Source organism: Citrus clementina, unplaced genomic scaffold, assembly GCF_000493195.1.
Source record: "Citrus clementina cultivar Clemenules unplaced genomic scaffold, Citrus_clementina_v1.0 scaffold_2, whole genome shotgun sequence".
NCBI classification, from domain to species: domain Eukaryota; kingdom Viridiplantae; phylum Streptophyta; class Magnoliopsida; order Sapindales; family Rutaceae; genus Citrus; species Citrus x clementina.
This window is the reverse complement of record NW_006262688.1, coordinates 24,640,107-24,662,003: the sequence shown is the minus strand read 5'-3', so window position 1 is coordinate 24,662,003 and position 21,897 is coordinate 24,640,107. Positions and strand designations below refer to the sequence as shown.

The 21,897-nt window shown below is 34.0% G+C and overlaps 3 protein-coding genes across 15 annotated transcripts; 2 read left to right on the top strand and 1 right to left on the bottom strand.

Moving 5' to 3' along the window:
- Positions 1-7,242: 7,242 nt before the first annotated feature.
- Positions 7,243-8,908, top strand: LOC18051721 (probable E3 ubiquitin-protein ligase XERICO). 3 transcript variants are annotated; one of them, XM_006447775.2, is made up of 3 exons: positions 7,243-7,403; positions 7,913-7,994; positions 8,091-8,908. In XM_006447775.2, the coding sequence occupies exon 3, from the start codon at positions 8,194-8,196 to the stop codon at positions 8,668-8,670; it is 477 nt and encodes a 158-aa protein (XP_006447838.1). In that variant the 5' UTR covers positions 7,243-7,403; positions 7,913-7,994; positions 8,091-8,193; the 3' UTR covers positions 8,671-8,908. The 3 variants fall into 3 exon arrangements, with proteins under 3 accessions (XP_006447838.1, XP_006447842.1, XP_006447837.1); XM_006447779.2 differs by having other exon boundaries at positions 7,762-7,994; XM_006447774.2 differs by having other exon boundaries at positions 7,756-7,994.
- A 1,786-nt stretch (positions 8,909-10,694) lies between these two features.
- On the top strand, positions 10,695-17,750 carry LOC18051720 (ribonuclease E/G-like protein, chloroplastic). Of its 11 annotated transcripts, none has more exons than XR_002907335.1 (14): positions 10,695-10,987; positions 11,477-11,583; positions 11,773-11,954; positions 12,039-12,285; positions 12,374-13,479; positions 13,583-13,900; positions 14,340-14,381; positions 14,951-15,075; positions 15,250-15,397; positions 15,485-15,557; positions 15,929-16,041; positions 16,299-16,418; positions 16,548-16,689; positions 16,769-16,847. XR_002907335.1 is itself a non-coding variant. In XM_024192081.1 (14 exons), the coding sequence occupies exons 1-14, from the start codon at positions 10,872-10,874 to the stop codon at positions 17,234-17,236; spliced, it is 3,018 nt and encodes a 1,005-aa protein (XP_024047849.1). In that variant the 5' UTR covers positions 10,695-10,871; the 3' UTR covers positions 17,237-17,750. The 11 variants fall into 11 exon arrangements, 7 of the variants coding, with proteins under 7 accessions (XP_024047849.1, XP_006447836.2, XP_024047848.1 ...); XM_024192081.1 differs by lacking the exon at positions 16,548-16,689 and adding an exon at positions 17,057-17,750 and having other exon boundaries at positions 10,695-10,975; positions 11,480-11,583; positions 16,769-16,924; XM_006447773.2 differs by lacking the exon at positions 16,548-16,689 and adding an exon at positions 17,057-17,750 and having other exon boundaries at positions 11,480-11,583; positions 16,769-16,924.
- A 183-nt stretch (positions 17,751-17,933) lies between these two features.
- LOC18052236 lies at positions 17,934-20,132 on the bottom strand. Its single transcript, XM_024192086.1, has 2 exons — positions 19,974-20,132; positions 17,934-19,842 (listed from the first exon to the last, which is right to left on the bottom strand). The coding sequence occupies exon 2, from the start codon at positions 19,791-19,793 to the stop codon at positions 18,099-18,101; it is 1,695 nt and encodes a 564-aa protein (XP_024047854.1). The 5' UTR covers positions 19,794-19,842; positions 19,974-20,132; the 3' UTR covers positions 17,934-18,098.
- Between the last annotated feature and the right edge of the window lie 1,765 nt (positions 20,133-21,897).

The window sequence follows — 21,897 nt, the reverse complement described above, 5'->3', positions numbered from 1 at the left end:
ATAATCTCTATAATATAATAATTTTTTGCAGTCCCGACTTGGGCCCTGAAGCTAAATTAATAATTTCGATAAATTAATAAGATAATAATTTTTTTGAGAACTCATATATAACTTTGTGGTCCCATTTATATCATAAATTAATAATTATAGAAATTACAAATGTAACTGATTATGTCAATTTATTAAAATATGAGTCTATTGTAACTTGTTTTTTCTTAAAGTTTAAATATAGTTGAATCTCATCTCTAAGTTTAAATCTTCATGAAGTTTAGTTCCTTGAATACGTTTAGATAAAATTTATGTAAATACATGAATTTAGTTAATCAAGTAGATAGATACATTAGATTAGTTCTAATTCAATTTATACAAGTTAATAACTAACATTTTGTTTAGTTCATTGAATGCATTTAGTAAAATTCATGAATTTATTTAATCAAGTATACATTATTTATTTGATGAATTTATTTAAATTCTATTGATTATATTTGTAAAATACAATGAATTTTCAGTCAATTAAATGTTAGTTATTTGTACTGTGAACACACTCTATAAATTAATAAATTATTAATTTATCGATTAATTAATATCTCTCTAAATTAATAAATTTCTATGGTCACAACATTATTAATTTATAGATGTTATACTGTACTATGTTATATCTGTACATACCCTTAGTAATTTTTGTTAAAAATATATTATTTTATTGTATAATAACGAAAATAAAAATAAAATTTTTAATATATTTAATGATGTTTAGACATGTTTTTTAAAAGAAGTAAAATTACATAAAATAAAAAATTTAATAATTTTTTTATATAAAATATGATACAAATTTCATACTAATACATAATCTTGATAAATTAAAAAAATAATATGCATGTAATGCATATTAAACTTGATGCAATAAACACCATAACTATAGAAAAAACTATAAATATATTGAATATTAAAATTATGGTTATGAAATTAATTTTAAAAGTTACGGTTAATTTTTATATGAAATTGTTCAAAGTTAAAAAAAAAATTTACATAACTATATGTAAACTTTTTTTAATCTTATAATAAAAAATACAAATGAAATATGAACTTACTAGATCAAAACTTTAATATTAGAGAAAATATAAAATAGTTGTAGCGATAATTTAATTGTGGTGATAATATGATGCCTAATGACTTGATATTATGTAATTTTTTTTATCATCTTTATAAAAATTATTATTTAAAATTACATTTAAACATATGTTTATTAATATTTATTTCCATAATTATATCCGCAACCCAAGAAAAAAAAGCCCAGGCCCAACCGAATTCATCCCGAGCCGAATTGAACAGTTGGTGTCTGGGTTCAAGTTGAATCCGGTTCCATTTTCTCTTCATCCGAAAGGGGGGAAAAAGGGGCAAAATATAACCGAAGAGGAATAATTGAAGTTCATTGAAGCAATTAATAAATACTTCTTCTTCTCTTTTTTTCAATTACCATTCACAAGTTCATTTACACTTTATATATATATATATATATATATAATTAACAAATTAAAACCTTTAATATTTAGTAATACCCGCATGATATAAGATATAGCCATTATCATTGAGCTACCTACTACCTTATACCAACTAAACAATAAAAATTACGACACATGCAATGCATTGAAATAACCTCATAAATCAATCAAGTTGCAGAAAGCAGGCACAGATAGAGTTGTTGTTGCATAAATGCATAGAGATATTAAAGAACTAGCAGTCAACCAGTAATAGCAAAAATGAAAGAAAAAATAAAAAAGCAACATAAATAGAGAAACTGATGGACCCAGAGTCGAGACAAGGACACAATGCATGCAGCCAAAATGAGAGCCAATGGAAGTTGACAAATGCATGGCAGCTCGTGGCTAACCACGTGAACTTCAGCAGACACCACAGCGACCTCCCCCACTCAGTGCATGGCCCTGCCCCTCCCTCTCTCAACCTACCTATTTATTAGTTTTAATTAAAAATTTTCTTTTCTTTCTAATTTCCCTTTCATACATCTTCAATGCAGATGCACATGGGCTAAGGGACGCAGCTCTCTGAGCTTTCATAGGACTTAAATTTGGACACGTACGTACCTCTCTCTCTCTCTATCTGTTTCTTAATTATTTCTTCTAACTTTCGGACAATTTTATCTCCTTCAATTCTTGCTCTTGTTATCAACATTGCTCACATATATGTATGTACATGGATGTCAATCACGCACCTGCTCGGTCAACACCTATTTGAGTCAATAACCATCGTCCAATAATTTCCTTTGTCTTCTATGTTATGACTCCACTCATTGGTATGACCAAGCCAGCCAGCCAGTCTCATCTCATCTCTTAATCAACTCTCTTTTAAAAATCCTGCAGCTATGTCGCACATTCGTTAGTGACGTGTGTGATTAATTTGTATTCAAGTCGTACCAAAGGGATTGAGGATCCTTACCATAAGTGGATGTTAACTTTTTTGACGCTGGACCTTAGCTAGGCTGTATTAAAAGAACATGAAGACTTATACGTGCGACAGAGATTAGCCCCTACACATGCACACCTTTGTATTTTTTTTGGCTCTAAATAATCTTACATCATGAGAGAATTCTATTGCACCAATTATACGTATTCAAGATATATGTGTTTTATAATTTTGATCTTTCACATTTCACTCATGATCACCATCATCAATTATTTAGAGAAACCTGCAGCCTTCTTCTCGTAAGTCTGTGGAGCATATATGACAGATGAGCCGACAGACACCAATTATACATGCTTGCATGGTGAGATGAATCTGCACATCTTTGTTTGTGCTCGTTATTTTCTTCTTGTATTCAGTATAACAAAACTGCGTGACTGCACATGCACGTCTGTAATTGTAGTTGTAAAGTGTTTTTGTCTTGTTTTTGTGTACCCAGTCACGCAGTCCCAACAATCTACATCAAGTACTTCACTCGAAACTAAACTCAGTAACACGTGTCACTCGGATATGGTCGGTCACTACTCCATGTATTATGTATATATGTTAAATATCTTTCCTCAGCTTCCTTATGTGTTCTTATACAAGCATAGATTTTTGAATTATACAAACATAGGCATCTGATAATTACTTGAATGGAGTTGTTTGGACTACATGATCCATATTGTATTCTAGTTTGTATTCATTATCGGGTATTCCATAGTGGTATATGATGTAATTAATTCAAGATTTTTATGGGATAATTGTGCTTCATTATCGACCACAACGACAGCTCCTTCAAAGAATTGACTATAAAAAGAGATGATTAAAAAATCTTAATTGGACGTTTCGGCAATATAAGTTTGTCATTGTCATAATGCAAAGATTAGCAACATTCCCAATCAAACTCAATACCTAATCGTGCATATTTATTAAAGTTGGTTTTTTTCTTTATGATATGTATTTGTTTCTTCTTAAAGCATGAAATTTTGACCTTATTTTTCCCTCTTTCAAACTCATAGTCGTCTAACCTACCTTTTGTAACTCAATTTAGAAAATCAGATTCGCTGGCTTAATTGTCAGTGATAAATTGAAGAGTCATTTTACAACCAGACAAGGGGTATGCTTGTGGCAAGCCAAAAACCATAATTTGATGAAGAGATAACATAAAATAAACTTTTTGCTAATCTAGGTGGATTCCTTTTAGGTTTGTTAGGCAACAAGAGTGGCTACTTATCCTCAACTAACAGTCAACCCACCCCCCCCCCCCCCCCCTCCTCTAAATTTGTTTAGTGCTTTGCAAATGAGGCATGCGTGAATATGCAACAATGGTGTGTATAGAAGATGGGAGATGTAATTATCAAGGGAGAGGGAGAGAGATAAAGAAACCATATGCAGCCAATGATGCTCTTGTTATAGATTATCCCATTCAACTCCACTCTATTAATTTGGTATAGATACTGTTTACTTTTAATAGAACGTTCGTCGTCATAATTTAGGTAAGGGTTAGACTAATTAAGCACCCCACCTCATCAATAATCTCACTTAATGCCATATGCACCTAATCGTTTTGATGCATAAAATCAGAACGAATGATGAATTGGAATAATTTTAATTGAATTATATTTTTATAATTGTTCAAGAGTCTTGACCTATTAATTTTTAAGTAGTTTTATTAAGTAAATGTCCTAATTAACAATGAAAAAGAAACCCAAAAAATAAAAAATAAAAAAATAAAAAGAATCTTATAGATAGATATGTAAGTCCAAGGAAATTGCTTCATCCAAAATTGATGGGACACGACATGAGAGTCATGATTTCTGCTGGGGCTTCTTGTGCATACATTACGACATTTTTGAAGACACATGCCACCTGGATAGTAATGTTCGGGACTGGGGGTGCCCTAAAGGCCCAGGGTACTGTCTCATCTCTTCGTTGGGTTTCCTCCGTTCACACGCCGACACGCGTCCCGCAAGAATACAAAATTGTTGCATTATTAATGCCAGGTGGATGGATGTGCATCGATTTCGGGGTTCCCAGTTGTACATCGCGGCAAATAGCGTGACGTTGAGCTAACACGTGCGCATATGGCCACACATGTGGGGCATCCAAGAGCGCCGCGTGGGGATTTCATCGAGTGAACGCGACAAATGTGAAAGTGCCTAGGCCTGCGACAGCTAATGAGAGCGTAGATGACACTTGTCAATTTACAAGCAAGATGTGATGCATCATGATTGCTATGATGAAGTGATTTCATTCATATCTTCACCAAGACATGCATATATATATATATATATATATATCTATTGAATTTTTGAATTTGTCATTTTTTTTATATGTTCGGTGAGAGTTAGCATCTCATTGAATGCTCTTGTGAAGAGGACAAACAAATACATCAAAATGGTTGAAGCCACTTCATTAGTGGCTTTGAATCTCTCTCTCACAATGAGAAGATAAAGCAGCAACCCACTAAGCTTAAAGGGTTTCTAATTTACTTCTTCAACCCATGATTTGGATTTGACTCTCGAGCAGATGACCTTTTTAGATATACATGTATATTTTCCTTTCTCTTTTTGGCATTGACATTTGATGGTAGCAATTTGTACGGGTCTTTTCTTTTTTTTCAAATAAAATCTATAACAACTCATTTCTAATGTCTACACTAATTTCTTAGTGGAACTTACTCAAGTTTCGGGGAAGACTAAAATAATTCCTTATTCGAAATGAGGTGAGCTGCCATCCAACTCCACGATAAAAAGTTGAATATCAATAGAACAAATGGTCTAAAATCACACGTAAAACATATTTCTATAATGATTATTTGTAGAAGTTTGTAAAAGGGTTGATGATTGTTTGTCAACTATAAGGTCATGGAGCCACTAAGGGATAGGATAGGTGGGAGCGACTGTTGTTATTTAGTCCAAAACATATAGAAAGCATTTTCTTTTTAGCTTCATTAAATTATGAATTTGCTCCCGTTAGAGCAATTAAATACATGAAATTTAGGTTTAAAATTTATTTCAAAAAGTGACACAAGTATTTACATGCATATACAAGCGAGATTCGAGACACAATCCTCTTATTATAAGAGATTTTACTATCTCAATTTATATGTCCATATACATTAAAACATCTCTACAATGTTACTCTATATTTGAATAATCTCTACATAGTTATAAAAGTTTAAGTCCCAATTAGAGTTAGTTATAAATAAAAATATACCTCATTTTGTAATAAACTATAGGTTTTTTAGATTCTATCTTAAGTAACTTGTCTTCACATAGTAATAATTATTTGTATATTGTAAAAAATATATGCAATGTAACGTTAAATATTTAACATGGAATGAAATAATATTTTTTAAAAAGTTATTAAAGATAATGATTTCTTCTTTAAACATAGAGATAGATAATAACTCGCTAGTATGGACAATTTCTTGTTGAAACCAAAATATTTTATAACTTCTCATGCATGTTTAGAGCTTTGTGACATTAATTTTTTTGTATTTTTCATGCTATCATACTCATGATTATCTCCTTTCTCTTTTTGTCTAATTACAGCAATAATTACCTCTTCACTTAAAACATACATGATTTGTTGCTTATTTGGATGATGGGGGAGGACATTAATATTCATATGATTAGTGTAGAGAAGTTGCCAAATCGTTGCATTTAAGGAAAGGATCATTTGGAGCATTTAAAATTTACATAGAGAAGAAAAAAAATTTAAAGAGAATGCAAGTGTTTTGAATTTTAAAATGAATGCGTATTCTCATATTATATTAGTATTTTTGTTAGTATTTTGAAATTATATCAATCTCTTTATCAACGCGAAGAAATTGAAATAGACATGCTCCGTCACTTAATTATGTATTTATCTTTATATTACTTATATTAAGGACAATTAAGTCAACCTTAAAAAATTTTGTAACTAAAATTCTACTAAGTTATAACCTCCCATTATTCCCATCCCCTGTAAAGGAAAAGTTACAGGGCGTAAAAAGAAAGGAAAAATCGGGAATACTTTTTTTATGTATTTTATCATGAATGGTAAATGAAAAAAAAAAGAAAAAATAAGGAGTGTGTGTATACATAATTAACACTTTAAAATCATAGGATTTTAAATTTTTTTCTCAATTTTCCTGCACTTTATAATTTTATATTATATTCATTCTTCTTCATTTGTATTTGTATTTGTATTTGTATTTTACCCTCACCAATTTAATTTTCTGATTACACTCCTCATGAGTTATGAATATGATATCCTACAATTAGTACCTTACAAATTGAATATTATCAAATAATTAGACTCCGTTGATTTTGATAACCTTTTTGATGATCTAACTGTGTTGAGATTGGTTGGATTTTGAACAACGCATATTATAAAATCTTCTAAAATTCATATAAGCCCCGAACGAGGAGAATCTTAATTGTAAGGATTACCCATTCAAAAACATTCTTTTAATGGATTTTTTTTTAGAGTTTTCACATATAATCATGAAAAGAGAGATTACAAAAACACACAATCCCTTAAGTTGATGAAAAATGAAGCGAAGTTCAAGAAACCGTAAGAATATTGCACAAAGACTAAAAGGAAAGTCTAAGCCTAAGAAGAAGAAAACGAAAACGAAAGAAGGAAGGGTGATGATATAAAGTAACCATGGTTTCTACAACAGTCAGCGGAAAACACGGAAATATTAACCATGGTTAAGTTTGCTAACCCAACGAAAGCATTAAGAAGAGCTTCCAGTGGGCCCATATTCCTTGCTATTTAAAATGCTGGAGGCTAAGGAGAGACCTGCAAGCAAGCCATTATCAATTCAAAACGTTAAACAACTACTTGCACATGAGATAGTGTTCTTAGTCTTTTAGATAGACTAAGAAATTTCAGCTCGTCCTAATCTTATTAAACGGTTCTTGATATTTCATCATCGACCCCAACTTTGGGTGAGTCTCCTTGCTCAATTTGTTTCTGTTCTTTTCTGGGTTTGTTTTGAAATGCTCATTTGTTATTATTATTATTTTTTTTTTTTTTCATTCATTTGCTCGGTGAAAAGTTGTGTTTGTTGTTAATTGATAGATCTCTTATTTCAATATTTGATAGAAATTTGGCATCTTGATTTGGTATCATGTTAAAGATGTCAGTTTTTATTCCATGTTTTGTGATGATGATGATCTTTTTTTGTATTTTTCACGAGGGCATTTCCAATTCTGTCCCATATTTTATATTCTTCTTAGAAACGTTGGATCATGATTATGATTTTATTGTGAAAGTGATTATTTTTATTTCTTTTATTAGCTGCAGTGTTGTTTTGATGCCTCGGATTTTATGATCATGGGTTGGATCATTTGGATTTCTGATAAGATGATTTCTCAGCTGGGGTTCTGGGAATTTTATGAGCTTTCTTTTATTCCTTCGAAGGTAGCTTATATTGTTTGATGTTGGTTTGTTGCAGGTTGGAATTGCTATCTTCTTTTGGCTCTTTTTCAGGATTCTGCAGTCATCATTTTTCCTTTTTAAAAATTTTCGCTTCTCAGGTAATTTTAAAAGTTTCTCTGATGGTTTTTATTTAGTTGCCCATTTAGTGATTGTGTGTGTTTGATTTTCTAATGACCCTTTTTGCTGTCTTTCAGATATCAAGGAAGCAGTCACAAGATTTTGCTTGATTTCTGATTCAGTATCTCAAATTTAGTACAAAATTGGGTATCTGTAAATTTAAAATTTTAATTCGAAAACATGGGCCTCGCTAGTATGCCGTCCGCATCAGAAGGAATGCTATGCTTGATTCTAATGAACACTGCTATGTCAATCTCAATCGTCAAAGGCATATTCAGATCAATACTCAAGGTTGTCGGTTTCCAGCTTGCAGACTCATCATCGCCACCGTATTCATATTTCGCATCACCTCAAGTTGTCTCCGCAGAGCCATATGATGTAAATTTAAGTCCTCCCCTTAGCTATGTTGAGGAGTTCCGAAACCAGAACCCTGCAATCAAGTATGAAACATTGCTCCATTGTGAAGATGCAGAGCATGACTGTTCTGTGTGTTTGACCGAGTTTGAGCCTCAATCTGATATCAATAACTTGTCTTGTGGACATTTGTTTCATAAAGTGTGCTTGGAGAAGTGGCTGGACTATTTGAATGTTACGTGCCCGCTTTGCAGGACACCTCTAATTCCTGAGTTTGAAGACGATCCCTCTTGCTTCTGGTGAGAGTGTTTTATGAGCTTGTCTAGTTGAGGAGACTTCTATGTACAGCATGTAGTGTACAGGTATTTACTAATGCATCGGCCGGAGTGTAGTGTTGTTTACACGCCTTCTATGTGTGAGTTAAATCTCGAGTCCTTTTGAAGGCTTGTTGAGAAAACCAAAATTCTGTTGTAAATATTGTGAGGTTTCTGGTTGTTTTATGGCATATAATCTGACTTTTTGATCTTCAGCTTTCTTTAAAGTTCATATTAGTGACTTTGGTTTCCATCTTTAATGAGTTGTATGTGACTGAATATGGAGAAGTTGATGATGCTTTCTAGTTTCCATGCTAGAATTGCTCAAAAAGAAGTTTGAATTTTACTTGAGTTTACCAAACAAGCATTTGACAAGAACATATATGATTCTTATTTGTGTGTGGAAGAAACAACCTTTGGTCACAAAAGTTGAATCTAGCTGTAGATTTGGTTGGCCTCTCTTATGGCTCACAATTAAGAAGTTGATCCTATCATTAAAGCTATTGTTTCGAAAAGGGTCCAATGTAAAGGCATCAAAGACAGGCAAAATCAATTGATTAACTTGATGAAGACCCCACACGCCAATGTGTTGCATGGTTCTTTTGTTCTTTGCATTCTCTTGTTCTGTCGTCAGCGAACACAAAATTGGAGGAGAAAATTTTGTCTTGATTTTAGTTTGGTCATATGTCAACCTCCATTCCAAGGTCATTATTACCCAAACAAAGAAAAATGTGAAGGGTGCAACTAAGCCGACGGAAACTGATTGGAAAAATGTAAACACGCTCCTTGATTCCCGGTTTCTCTATCTTAAGCAGTTCATTGCAAATGGGACTTTATTTTGCAAGGTTGCTTATTGCCTTATTGTATGCCTGGAGATAAATAGAATCTATTGAAGGAAGTAAAGTGAAGCTTGGTGCCTAAAACAATTGTTGGTGGCCATACCCCTTTTTTTGCCTCATATGGGTATATGATTCAGCTTGTCTGGTCCTTGTATCAAGGATAGAAGGGCAAGCGTGTCTACTTGTTTTGTTATCTACTTGTTTTAACTTTTTGTAATTTGCAGATCAATTTATTGAATGACAAACAGTGTAAAATGAATATGGACATAACATAAAATTAGGTTAAAAAAAGGGTATTCTTCTAACACTTTTAATGAATTAAAAGATTAAAAATAAATAAAAACTCTAGTATGCTAAAGTTAAACAGACAAAACTACATTAGAGTCTTTTAATTTATTGGAAGTTTGGTATTATTTATCTGATGGTCAAAAGTACTTATTTAATCTCATAAAAAGTGCTATTTAATTTATAAGTTTTTATCAAAAATTTTAGTTGTATTTGAGTAAAGCTTTTGGAAATTAAATAAACTATTATACATCTATTAGTAAAAGTTTAAATTTTTTACTTTTAGAAGTAGAGGTTGTAGAATTTATTGAGAGAGTTAAATTATCTAAAATACCTTTATTTTATTTCATAATTTTTTTTTGTAATATAACTTTAAAAAACTAATCTATTAAAGTAATTTTACAATATTCAATAAAAAAAATCCTACTAATAACCAGACAACTAAAGTATTTTCAATAAAAAATTTATTTGTATAAGTTGTATTAGTAAAACTTTTACTTAAATAAATTCAACTTGAAAAGTTATACTAAATAAAACTTTGGTCCTTACTTTAATAAACCGAGAATTTTTTTTTTTTTTAAGTTAATCTTAGCTAACACACGCCACATATAAAAGCTCACATACAGAGCACAAAGTTTGAAACCTTTTAGACAAAACCTAAAAACTCCATACAAAGTTGAAATCTTAACTAGAAATTTTATCACAAAATAAATTTTGGTACACATAAAATAAAATTAAATAGATGAAAAGTGATAATTAAAACCTTCAACATAAGAGCACACACAATACTATTTTCAATCACAAACTTTTCAATTTTATTTATTTATTATTAAAACCAAAGGCTGTTCTAATTATTAATTTTTTATTTTTCAAATGAAGAAGAAAAAAATTTAAGGGAAAACACACAACACAAGGCGCCAAGGCCCAGGCCAAATGAAAAGAAACGATCCTATCTTCTTCTTTTATCCAAACTTGCTCTCTCATTTCAAGCTCATTCACCCCTTCCTTCAAATGTCTAAATTACCACCACTGCCACTGCGTATTTACCAAACAAGGGCAACCCTTTATGGCTCACTCTGTATGCTCCACTGAACTCCATTACAGCCTCATGGAACGGCACTGTCTCCTCTCCGGCCGCAGCCCCACCTGGTTTCTTGGCTCTTTCAACAGGTTCCTCTCACCGTATGTTCTGGAAACGATACCGTATTCTTTGCTTGTTCTTGTATAAAGATTGTTTGTCTCTGTGCTGTTTCATATTAGGAGAAATAATCTTTATTGGCTTGCCATTAACGTTTCACAATCTTGCTCTTTCAATTTTGGTTTTCGTTGCAAAATAGAGGCAGGCAGTTGTAGTTTGCTGTTGATTGATTCATTTATGGGGCTCTCTAAAGTTTATTTATTTATTTAATAATCTTGTTCTTTTTAAGTTGTTTACATTGTGTTTTATCTAGAAAGTTTGCTCTTCCTCAATAATTAGCTTCAATATCTGTCAAATAAGAACTAAATGGTAGTTTTAGCAGTTAAATCAATAAATATGGCCTATGTTGCATGTTAGAAGTGGCTACAAATCTTGCTCTTAATTGCAGTATTGAGATTTAAGCTTGTGGGTTTCTTGTGTGGTACCACTGTCACCACAAGTTCTTCAAGTGCTAATTCTTTCTACAACTGAAGCAGGTATATATCTCGTCAAATACCTCATAGGAATATGTTCAGGTTCGCGTTCCGTATCAGGAATCGTAATTCGCTCATAAAATCCCCTATAATGTCTGCTAATAGAGGTAATACAATGCCTTACATATAACTTATTGTACCTCTTACTGGTGAGATTTTGAATTAATTAGTAAAATTGTTAATATCACGAGACACATTTTTCTTTGAAACTTTTAGTGCTTCACAGGCTCCTTGCTGGAAGTAGTTTTATATTTTCTTAGAATGGCTGATGAATCTACCTTATTTGATTTTCTCAGGCAAGTCAGCTAGTGCTATTCAAGGGCTATGTGAAATAGTTTGGACTGTGGAGGCTGATCTGGAAGCCGGTCAGCTTCTGTACATTACTGGTGATCCCAGTGTCTTAGGTTGCTGGGATCCAGATATGGCTATCCTAATGTCTCCGACTGAGCATGAAAATTTGTGGAAGGCTGAAGTCAAGGTACTTACCCAGCTCTGAAAAATGAAAAGTCAAAGTTTCCATAATTCCATATAAGTGCCCTAATCAATAATTTGTGCTTGGCAGATCGCTTGTGGTGTAAATTTCAAGTATAATTTTTTCATGAAAGGAGAAACATGGTCTTCTGGTGACATTATCTGGAGAGGCGGGCCTGAATTTTCTTTGTTAGTTCCTTTCAATCAAGATAGAAAAATTCTGGTGAGAGATTCATGGATGAGGTTTAATACCAAAAATTCTCCAACTCATATATGGGATTCATGGATAGAGGAGACATATATTCCTGTAAAATCTCCAATCTCAGTTCCAGAAACAGGTATTATATCTTTCTTGGCACTCTTGTACACGAAACTTCTGCCATTATAATGTTTCTGAACACTTAAACACTTCCAGTGGTTTGACAGATGATGAGATTGTGAAACATCTTGAAAGTGATTCTACAGAATCAGAGCCATTCTGGAATGATCTCACACATGCGGATCAATTGTACTCTTATGATGATGGTAAAACTGCTACACATGAGGTTTCAAATTTTGATATGGCATTATCTGAAAGAGACCAGCCTATTGAGGAACCTTGGTTATTCCAATCATCTCCAATCCTTCTTGTATATGAAGATACAGTAAAGCCTGATATGCCAGAGAAAAGTAATAATGAGAAAGATGAGGCGATGATATTGGATAGTGATAATCAGAAATTTCAAGATACTGAGAGCTTGTTGCCTGAAAAAGGGAGTTTAATTTCAAAGGATAACTTTGTTTCGACTGTTATACTGATCAATTCTTCAATATGTACCATGCAAAGGATTGCTGTATTGGAAGATGAGAAACTGGTTGAATTATTACTCGAACCAGTTAAAAGTAATGTGCAGTGTGATAGTGTATATCTAGGGGTAGTCACAAAACTTGTTCCGAATATGGGCGGTGCTTTTGTAAATATTGGAAACTCTAGACCTTCTCTCATGGACATAAAACATTACAGGGAACCATTCATATTCCCTCCATTTCGTTGTCGGACAAAGAAACAAGAAGTTAACGGTTCTGCATCTGCAGCTCTTGAAGAGCATGCGGTGACCTATGACAATGACTCGACATCACACAATACTGAGGATGTTGCAGAAGCTGACTCTCAGGATGATTTAGTACAATTTGAGCACAACGATGATGAGGAACATGATGGTGATGATTTTGATGTTTCAGAAGTTCTTAAGAATGTGAATGGTAGTATCATTGATGATGGTGAACCAGAAGCTGATTTTGAGGACTTCTTAGAGGGAGACCACCATCTAGATGGTGAAAGCAATGGTTTCTTTTCCTCTAAATCAGAAGTACCTGATGACTCTCACACATCTCATCCTCAAGGTACGAAAGATTCTAAGCATACACCTGATGAAAAAACATGGTTGCAAGTTCAGAAGGGAACCAAAGTTATTGTACAAGTTGTGAAAGAGGGATTGGGTACAAAAGGTCCTACATTGACTGCTTATCCAAAATTAAGAAGCAGGTTCTGGGTATGTTTTCTGTTGCACCTGTATTACTTACTAAATTCTCTCTCTCGCAGTTGCTGGCTAATCTTTGTCTTAAATTTTGCTGATCTAATTTCCTGGCTTTCAGATATTAATTACTAGCTGCGATCGAATTGGTGTCTCCAGAAAAATAACTGGTGTTGAGCGAACGCGCTTGAAAGTCATTGCAAAAACTTTGCAGCCTGAAGGTTTTGGTTTAACCATAAGAACTGTTGCTGCTGGCCATTCGTTAGAGGAACTGCAGAAGGATTTGGAAGGTTTGCTTTCAACTTGGAAAAACATAATGGAACATGCTAAATCAGCTGCCCTTGCAGCAGATGAAGGTGTGGAGGGGGCTGTTCCCATTCTGCTACATAGGGCAATGGGTCAAACACTTTCCATTGTCCAGGATTATTTTAATGAGAAGGTGACTAAAAGACAAATATTATGTCCTATTTCACCTTTTTCTTTGCCTCTCCCCATATTCTCTTATCATGACAATTTCATGTAATGATTTTCCACCCCATTGTGATAGGACTTAGGGCTAACTTAGGGCAGACTTTTATTGATTAAATCAAAAGAAAACAAACAATCAATCCTGACATACAATTCGAGAGGTAGGTCAATCTCTCCCAAAACTCCTAATGGTTCTTAATACCAGATAAAATTCAACATAAACCCTAAGTGACTCCATAATCTCTTATTTATAGCTGAACCCCAATTAATAATAAAGTTACTAAATTGCCTCTGCCCCTAAAATTACTAAACAGCCCCTGCCCCTTTATATTTGTGCCTAACATAAGTTTTCATGGGTCTAACACATTGTGATCTCCTAATGTCATGCTTTTTCTGCATTTTACCTTCAGGTTAAGAAGATGGTGGTTGACTCTCCGAGGACTTATCATGAGGTATTTCACCAGCTGAATATCAAATGATATTGTGGTGCTGAACAAGCAAGATTGTGCTTACGTGTGTATTTGTCCCTTTCTAGAGGGACTGAGCAATACTTAGCATGTTATTCTAATAACTCATAGACAGAGACATATAAATGCCCCGTAGTTATCTTATTAGACATATAAATGCTTGGTAGTTTTATTGGAAGCCTGGCCTGGCCAAGCATTGGGAGGATTAGTGAGAAGGATTCTAAATGTCATGTTAGTGGAAACCCTTTTTTCTTTTTTTTTGGCCTAATATGTCTGATTCCTCTTCAATCTTCATTATGAGCCGAGACCCGAGAAGAAGTGTTGATAAGAGTTTCAGACATTTACTGTCATTAAAAAAAAAGGAAAAAAAAGAAAAGAAAAGAAAAATTGGTAGCTTTTCTCTACTTTATAAGCAATAAGTAATTAGGTTAACAGAGAGGAAAGAGGGAGGAAAAGAAAAAAAAAGTTCTAAAGATTTTAAAGTAAATTTCTTGTCTCATTTATTTTTCTATGAAAATTAACAAAATCAATTTCTTTTTTCTGTTATATTTCAGGTTACCAGTTACCTTCAGGATATTGCTCCTGATCTTTGTGATCGAGTTGAGTTATATGATAAGAGAATTCCCCTCTTTGATAAATTTAATATCGAAGAAGAAATCAACAATATGCTTAGCAAAAGGTGAGGATTGTTGATAGTAATTATCTCTGAGTTGTCATGTTATGTCGACAGTAGACATTGTTCCGTTGCTGTTTTAAGTGGCCAGATTCTACATTAAATCCTGAAATTGTAAATACAATAAGAATCTCTTTTGAAGAGTTTTTCATGATGCCAGTTACATTTCTTGCCTTCTAGGGTCCCACTTCCAAATGGAGGTTCTCTGGTGATTGAACAAACTGAGGCTTTAGTCTCCATTGATGTGAATGGAGGGCATGGGATGTTTGGTCATGGGTCATCAAAAGAGAAGGCTATTCTAGATGTCAACCTGGCAGCTGCAAAACAAGTATGTTATTCACTTCATTGTGATCACCTTTTTTATGCATAGGCCATGTTGGTAGTGCTAGCATGTTAATTGAAATTTGTGTTTCAGATTGCAAGGGAGTTACGGCTAAGAGATATTGGTGGCATCATTGTTGTAGATTTTATTGATATGGCTGATGACTGTAAGTTGGTTTCTCTCCCCCTCTCTCGCTCCCCCCTGTCCTGGAGTGGCCAGGATGGCGGATGGAGAACGTTTGGATTGCAATGTCAACTTTTAGAAAATTTTGTAAATGAGTAACTGGATTTTGTTCTGGCACCTGTACATTCTGGCTCAATGTTGCTTGATTTCACCCAAAACCTATTGTAGTTCTTCCCAAAAGGACAATTCAGAATGATAAATGACTAGAAAACTTTGTAATCAGCTTTAATGAGAGTGTTTATCAAATTATGACACAGGAAATGGGCACTTATGAGAGTTAGGATGGTCGCAGTGATTACCATACTAATTGTGTAATGTCTCATTGATGTTCTTTTTTGGCTCTATATTTTTCAGCAAATAAGAGATTGGTCTATGAAGAAGTCAAGAAAGCTGTTGAGAGAGATCGGTCAATGGTGAAAGTCTCTGAACTGTCTAGACATGGACTGATGGAAATAACAAGGAAGAGGGTATGGTTTTCCAATGGTCAATTTTCCCTTTGCTATTTAGCTTTTGTGCATCTTCTGGGGCTGATGAAATGCTAATGAAGGAAAGATGCAGCTAAAGCCTTGTTGCAATTGACATCAAGAACTTTTGATATATAGACAACCATTGCAATTTAAAATGTAACAAAAAGTATTTTGAATTTGAATTATGACAATATTTAGTGTTGTTAGTTGAATTCACAAGATTTTGTTTTACATCTAGATGGCATCGTGTTTGGCAGGTTCGACCCAGTGTTACATTTATGATTAGTGAACCATGCACTTGCTGTCAGGGTACCGGGAGAGTTGAAGCTTTAGAGACCTCGTTCTCAAAAATTGAGCAAGAAATTAGTCGGTTGCTTGTAAGTAAATCTTATAATCAAAGTACATTTTACTTTATCAGACACATTCCAAAAAGGAGGAAGCATCTGAAGTTGGAAGATTGAAAATCTATTTCATAGATATCCTTTTCCTCAATTACTTTCCTGTAGAGTAGCTTCCGTCCTCCTGATAGAAAACATGCCTATGAAGCTGGGATTGAGAGCTTCACTGACTTATCCCATTGATATGTCTCCAAATAAACATATATTTTCAGAAGACATGCTGTGTTTTGTAACTCTCTCCCATTTTCTTGTGAGTTGTGATTAGTAGTCTACCCTTTAATCTTTATGTATTGAAATAATAAATGTTTATTTATTTTCCTCTGTATTAGGCAATGATGGAGCAGAAAGCAGACCCTGAAAATCCCAAGTCCTGGCCAAGATTTATTCTGCGGGTGGATCATCACATGTGTAACTATTTAACTTCAGGGAAAAGGACAAGACTTGCAGTCTTAAGTAGTTCCCTCAAAGCTTGGATTCTTTTGAAGGTACAACAAATGAGCTAAATTTATATTTTCTTATATCATAGAATGCTGACAGAAGATTTGGCATAGTGGAAATATACTGAGTTAACATATTGCAATGCTGATTGCTGATAATTTGAAACTAAATTACCTCAGGTGGCTAGGGGCTTCACTCGTGGAGCATTTGAAGTGATACCATATACTGATGACAAGGCAAGTGAAAATCAGCATCAAGTTGCTATTTCTTTGCTCCGATCGGCAGAGGCGAGAGCTAATAAGTCGGGCAAAAAAGTAACTCTTGTTCCTATCAAAAAGCTGAAATCGGGAAGGAAATGAAATTTGAAAAATGAAGAGAAAAAGATTTACCTGTTTTCTTTGGAAGGTTTATATTGGAGGAGAAGGAGAACGGTGGGCATTTGAAAAATGGGTCAGCTTCCTGATTCTCTATTTACAGAACTGGTTGATAATCTTTTGGGAAAAGATATTCGATCCTTTCTCCAAAGGTACATACTCAAGAGTCCCGGAGACATGCTAGTGGCCAAGAAGTGGATCATCCATAATACAGAAGCCATGTATCTTAAAGAGCAAGCCCGAAGGGGATGAGCAGAAACTGTATATTTCACCTATATAGTTCCTCTACACCTTGAAGATTAGGCATCATGTGCTTGGGCCAGCAATTTTGTTTTCGGTAATTTTTTTTCCCCTTTCCCAAATAATGATTGTGGGAATTAGAAACGAAAAAATAAAAATAAAAATACAAGAATGTCGAACATCTGTAGCCCCCTTAAAACTTTGCGTCATTTTGGAATCACAATTTGAGTTCCCATGAATACTTTGTCTAGTTTTTGTAGTGGGCAGTATTATCGTTTTGCTTCTGATTCTGTGAGTACATAAACCATGATTAACAATTAGATTATTTATGATCTTCAGTTAAAGAAAAAAGTCCATCTTGCTAGGTATCTGATTAAGAACAAGCAATTTTGGGAGCAAATTGTGCATTGACAAGAGTCTGGATGAATATAAAAACTGAATCGAACACAACTCATAAAAACTCGGTGATATTGCTACTCAATTTCAAAAAGTATGAAACAAAGCTTGCAGTTTCTAGAAAACAACATAACAAATAAAAGTACAAGTGGATATACCCCAATGAAGTAACACTGGAGTTTCGAACCTCATGTATAAGAAGGTTTAAGGACTAACTGGAAGCTGCATTGCACGTATTAATACCATCCTTACAGTCGTTAGTGAGATCATTGAAAGTTTCAATCTGCTTTTTCCCTCTCAAGAATACTTCTGTATCCACTGATGCCCTCATGTAGCCGTCAAACTCAACTGCAGCTCCTTTGTTAAGCCTCATTGTTTCAGAATACCACTCGCTGTTCTCATCCCAAAGATCCTTGTACTCATCAAGAAAATGGGTGGAATACTTGTCTTTCAAAGGGTTGAAGAAGGATGTGTCTGGTTCATTAGTTGCAATATAGACATTCCTTCCGTTTTCAATCTTGTCTGCCAAAGTTGAGATAAGTGCATCAGGGGAAGTATCTGCGTCAAGATTTGGCCAGAGCTCTTTGTTCCTAGCCTTCTCTCCTCTCTCAACGTGAACTGCATCATAATCCCAATTCAACCTTGATGCAATTGCAGAAACTATATCCAACAGTCTTCTTGACTTCCAGAGCAGATGCCATGGCCTTTGAACAACAGATTCGGTTTCTCCTTCACAGACCCTGTACCAGTAATTATCTGGCTCAACAGATCCAAACTTCCTCATAATCAAAGAATCTTTCACCTCAGAAAGCTTCATTGGCGTAACGCGAAAATCCTCCACAAGATAAAGATTCAACCCATCTTTCTTCTGCCACTTATTCCAATCAGACCAAAACTGTTCCTTGTCCAAAACCGATGCTGCTTCCTTCAAATGCTCAAAATCAAAGTAAAACCTAAAATCTTTCCCTTCCTCATCTTGATTTGATGAAGTATACATTGAATTCAAACATATTGTCAAATCCATAACCAATGTTCGGTTCAAGTACTGTGCTTCACCTAAAGCACACAAGAAGCTCCACAAGAAATGATTCATACTCTTGCACCTGTCTCCGCCACCCATATAGATCAAGTATCTCCCACGGCTAAATGAATTCTCTGACTCGATTACAGGAAGAGTATCATTAACAGCTTCCCCAACAACCAGCAAACCTGCATTATCCTTCACTGGCATTTTCTCGAATCCAGGCTTCTGATTCCTCTTCCTCTTTTTCCTAGCATTCACACCCGAGTGGTAATTCCCAATACTCACCACGCTAAGTGTACAATTCGCTGACCTAGTAATTGTAAACCTCCTGTAATCCTTATAGAAGGCAGCTGTCTTCCCTTCCTTAGGCCTAAACCGCCACGCCATATCACAAGCATTATCACTATCCCCACGAACTGCCTTTCCAAAACGATAAAAGTGTATGTCTTTAAAATGATCTATTGCCTTACTCATCAATAAATGAAACACTTCCGGGTCAGTACAATCAATAGGACTATCCACATTTCCCTCACAATTGGGCACCGTTTCTGTTACACTCTCCTCCTTATACTCCACATCAGTTGCATTAATAAACGTAGCAACCACAGTTTGGTTCAGGGCCATGAAATCCTCACCGGTTTTAACAACAGTGTCATCAGATTTAAAAGTCGCATTCGATTGTGATGTTAAAAATGAGGTGATCTTTGCCGATGGATGAAAGAGTGGATCCTCAGGTTCATATGTGGCAGCAATAATAGTGAAGATTAACACTCCTAGCACAAACATAGTGAAGCAAAGATTGCCTATCATCGCTAGTGCATTTTGGCCTAGGTTTTCTGGCCTAAAACTTGCAGTTCTTGACAGTGTAGACCGACCCAACATTGTCGCTGAACCAAAAATTCCAACTTTGAACTAAATCTAGTAACTTCAACTAAAAACAAAATGACCCAGATAAGAAAATTGCAAAAAACTGATTAAAAAACTAAAACAAGGAAGAAACTTTCAAGGGTTTTAGATCTGGTTTGAGATCTTTCAAGTAACGAAGGAACAAACTTGACTTACCTTCGAGACGAATCAGACAAGAGAAGCAACAGAGATGAACACATCTCTCTGTTTCCCTCTCTTTCTAAATGAGATGTGCTGTGAGTGAGCTGGAATTAGTAGATTCTTCAGACTGTGCGATTGAGGGATTGTCAAAAAGCAGCGTGGTTTTTTGATTGATAGGATGATTATTTAACTATACGGAGGGTATATTGCGCACACGGGATTCGATGATGACACGCGGAAATAAGAGCTACGTGGAGGGTCGGATTAGGCCGTACGGGTGATGAAAGTGATGAAAGTCATGGTGTCATGTAATTGGTGACCATTGCTCTCCATGAAATGACGACACGCACCGACAGTGGTAAAGTTGTAATTAACGAGTGTATTACAATACGGCGCGCACAATTAGATCCCACTTTTCTTCATTAATTGTTTGTTAGTAAGACTTTTAAATTAAATGAAGGATCAAGAAGACCGACCTGTTTGGTGCGGTTTGGACAATAAAAACCGAACCAAATGATTTAAAAATTTTTTGAATTAATTATTTCTACTTGGTTCGGTTTAAAATCGAACCAAACCGCTGAATTAAGCGGTTCACGAAAAAATTAAAAACAGAATTTATGAAAAAAATTAAAAATTGAAAATCCTAGCTTAGACTAGATCCATATAGACATTTTGACTCCTAACATAGTTGAAGCAATGACATTGAGACAAAATTGATTGTGGTCTTTTTTTATATATATATATATATATATATAATAATAAACCTTAATTAATTAATTCAAAAAGATGAGTTTGTGGATCAACTTTCAAAAGTTATGTCCTATAAAATTTAATTTTAAGTTTATTTCAAAATAGCTAGTATAATTTAGATTTGTTTAACTTTCGTTCACATCGAATTTCATGAATTAACAATTGGGGACTATTTTAATTTTGGCTCAACATAAAGAACATTTAGATACTCAAAGTGATACTTTTATTTCTTATTTAATACATATGATTATCAATGTAACAACATATACTCTATGTTATTTTATTTAACCGTTGGTGCTTGACTAATATCTCACTTTAGAAGATAAGATAGGTAATATTGATGTACAAGTTAAAGGATCAAAAAGTAGTGATTGGAAAAGTGCTTGTATGCAACAGAACCATGAACTTTCTTTTGTAATTTATAGTAGATTTCTAGATTTGTTGTTAGATTTTCTTATATTGTTTTTTATTTGTAAATTTATAGACTCAAAAGTATTATTATAGTAATAGGACATTGCTATTGTATCTTTCTATTGAATATACATGATAAAATTACTCAAATCAAACAAAATAAAATCTAACTAAACCATAGAACCGAACCAAACAGAATTAATTTAGTTTAATTTAATTCGATTCTAATGTTTGGTTTGTTTTTTATTCTCAAAATTATGAACCAATTAGTTTAAGTTTGGTTCGTTCTTAGCCTACCAAATCAAATCGAATGGTATCCACTACCGACCAACATTTGGACCCGAACTTCAACATCTAACTCTTAACTTACATATAATTTTTAACAAATTTTTCATTACATGCCTCAGGAGTGTGGGTAATTTTGTTGTTTTAAACTGTAAAGAGCTTGTAGAATGTATCTGATGTGCCATTAATTTTTAAAGAAACATAATCTTGGTTTAACACTTCATTTTTATTTTTATTCTATTGTCGGTGGATAACGTATTTTATTGCTATGGTATCTGATTTTAGGGGAAAATTTGAAGGATGCTTTATAATTTAATCACTTGAAATAGCTTTGGGTGAAGTCTCAAATCTCAATCATCATAACAACTGATGAACAAACAGTTTTCCAATGCAAGGAAGGGGAAGCCCTTTTCAGTGTATTCTTCTACCTTTTCCATCACGGAAGTTTCTTTTTACTTGCAGATTAATCAGGTCATGACTCATGTAAAGTAAA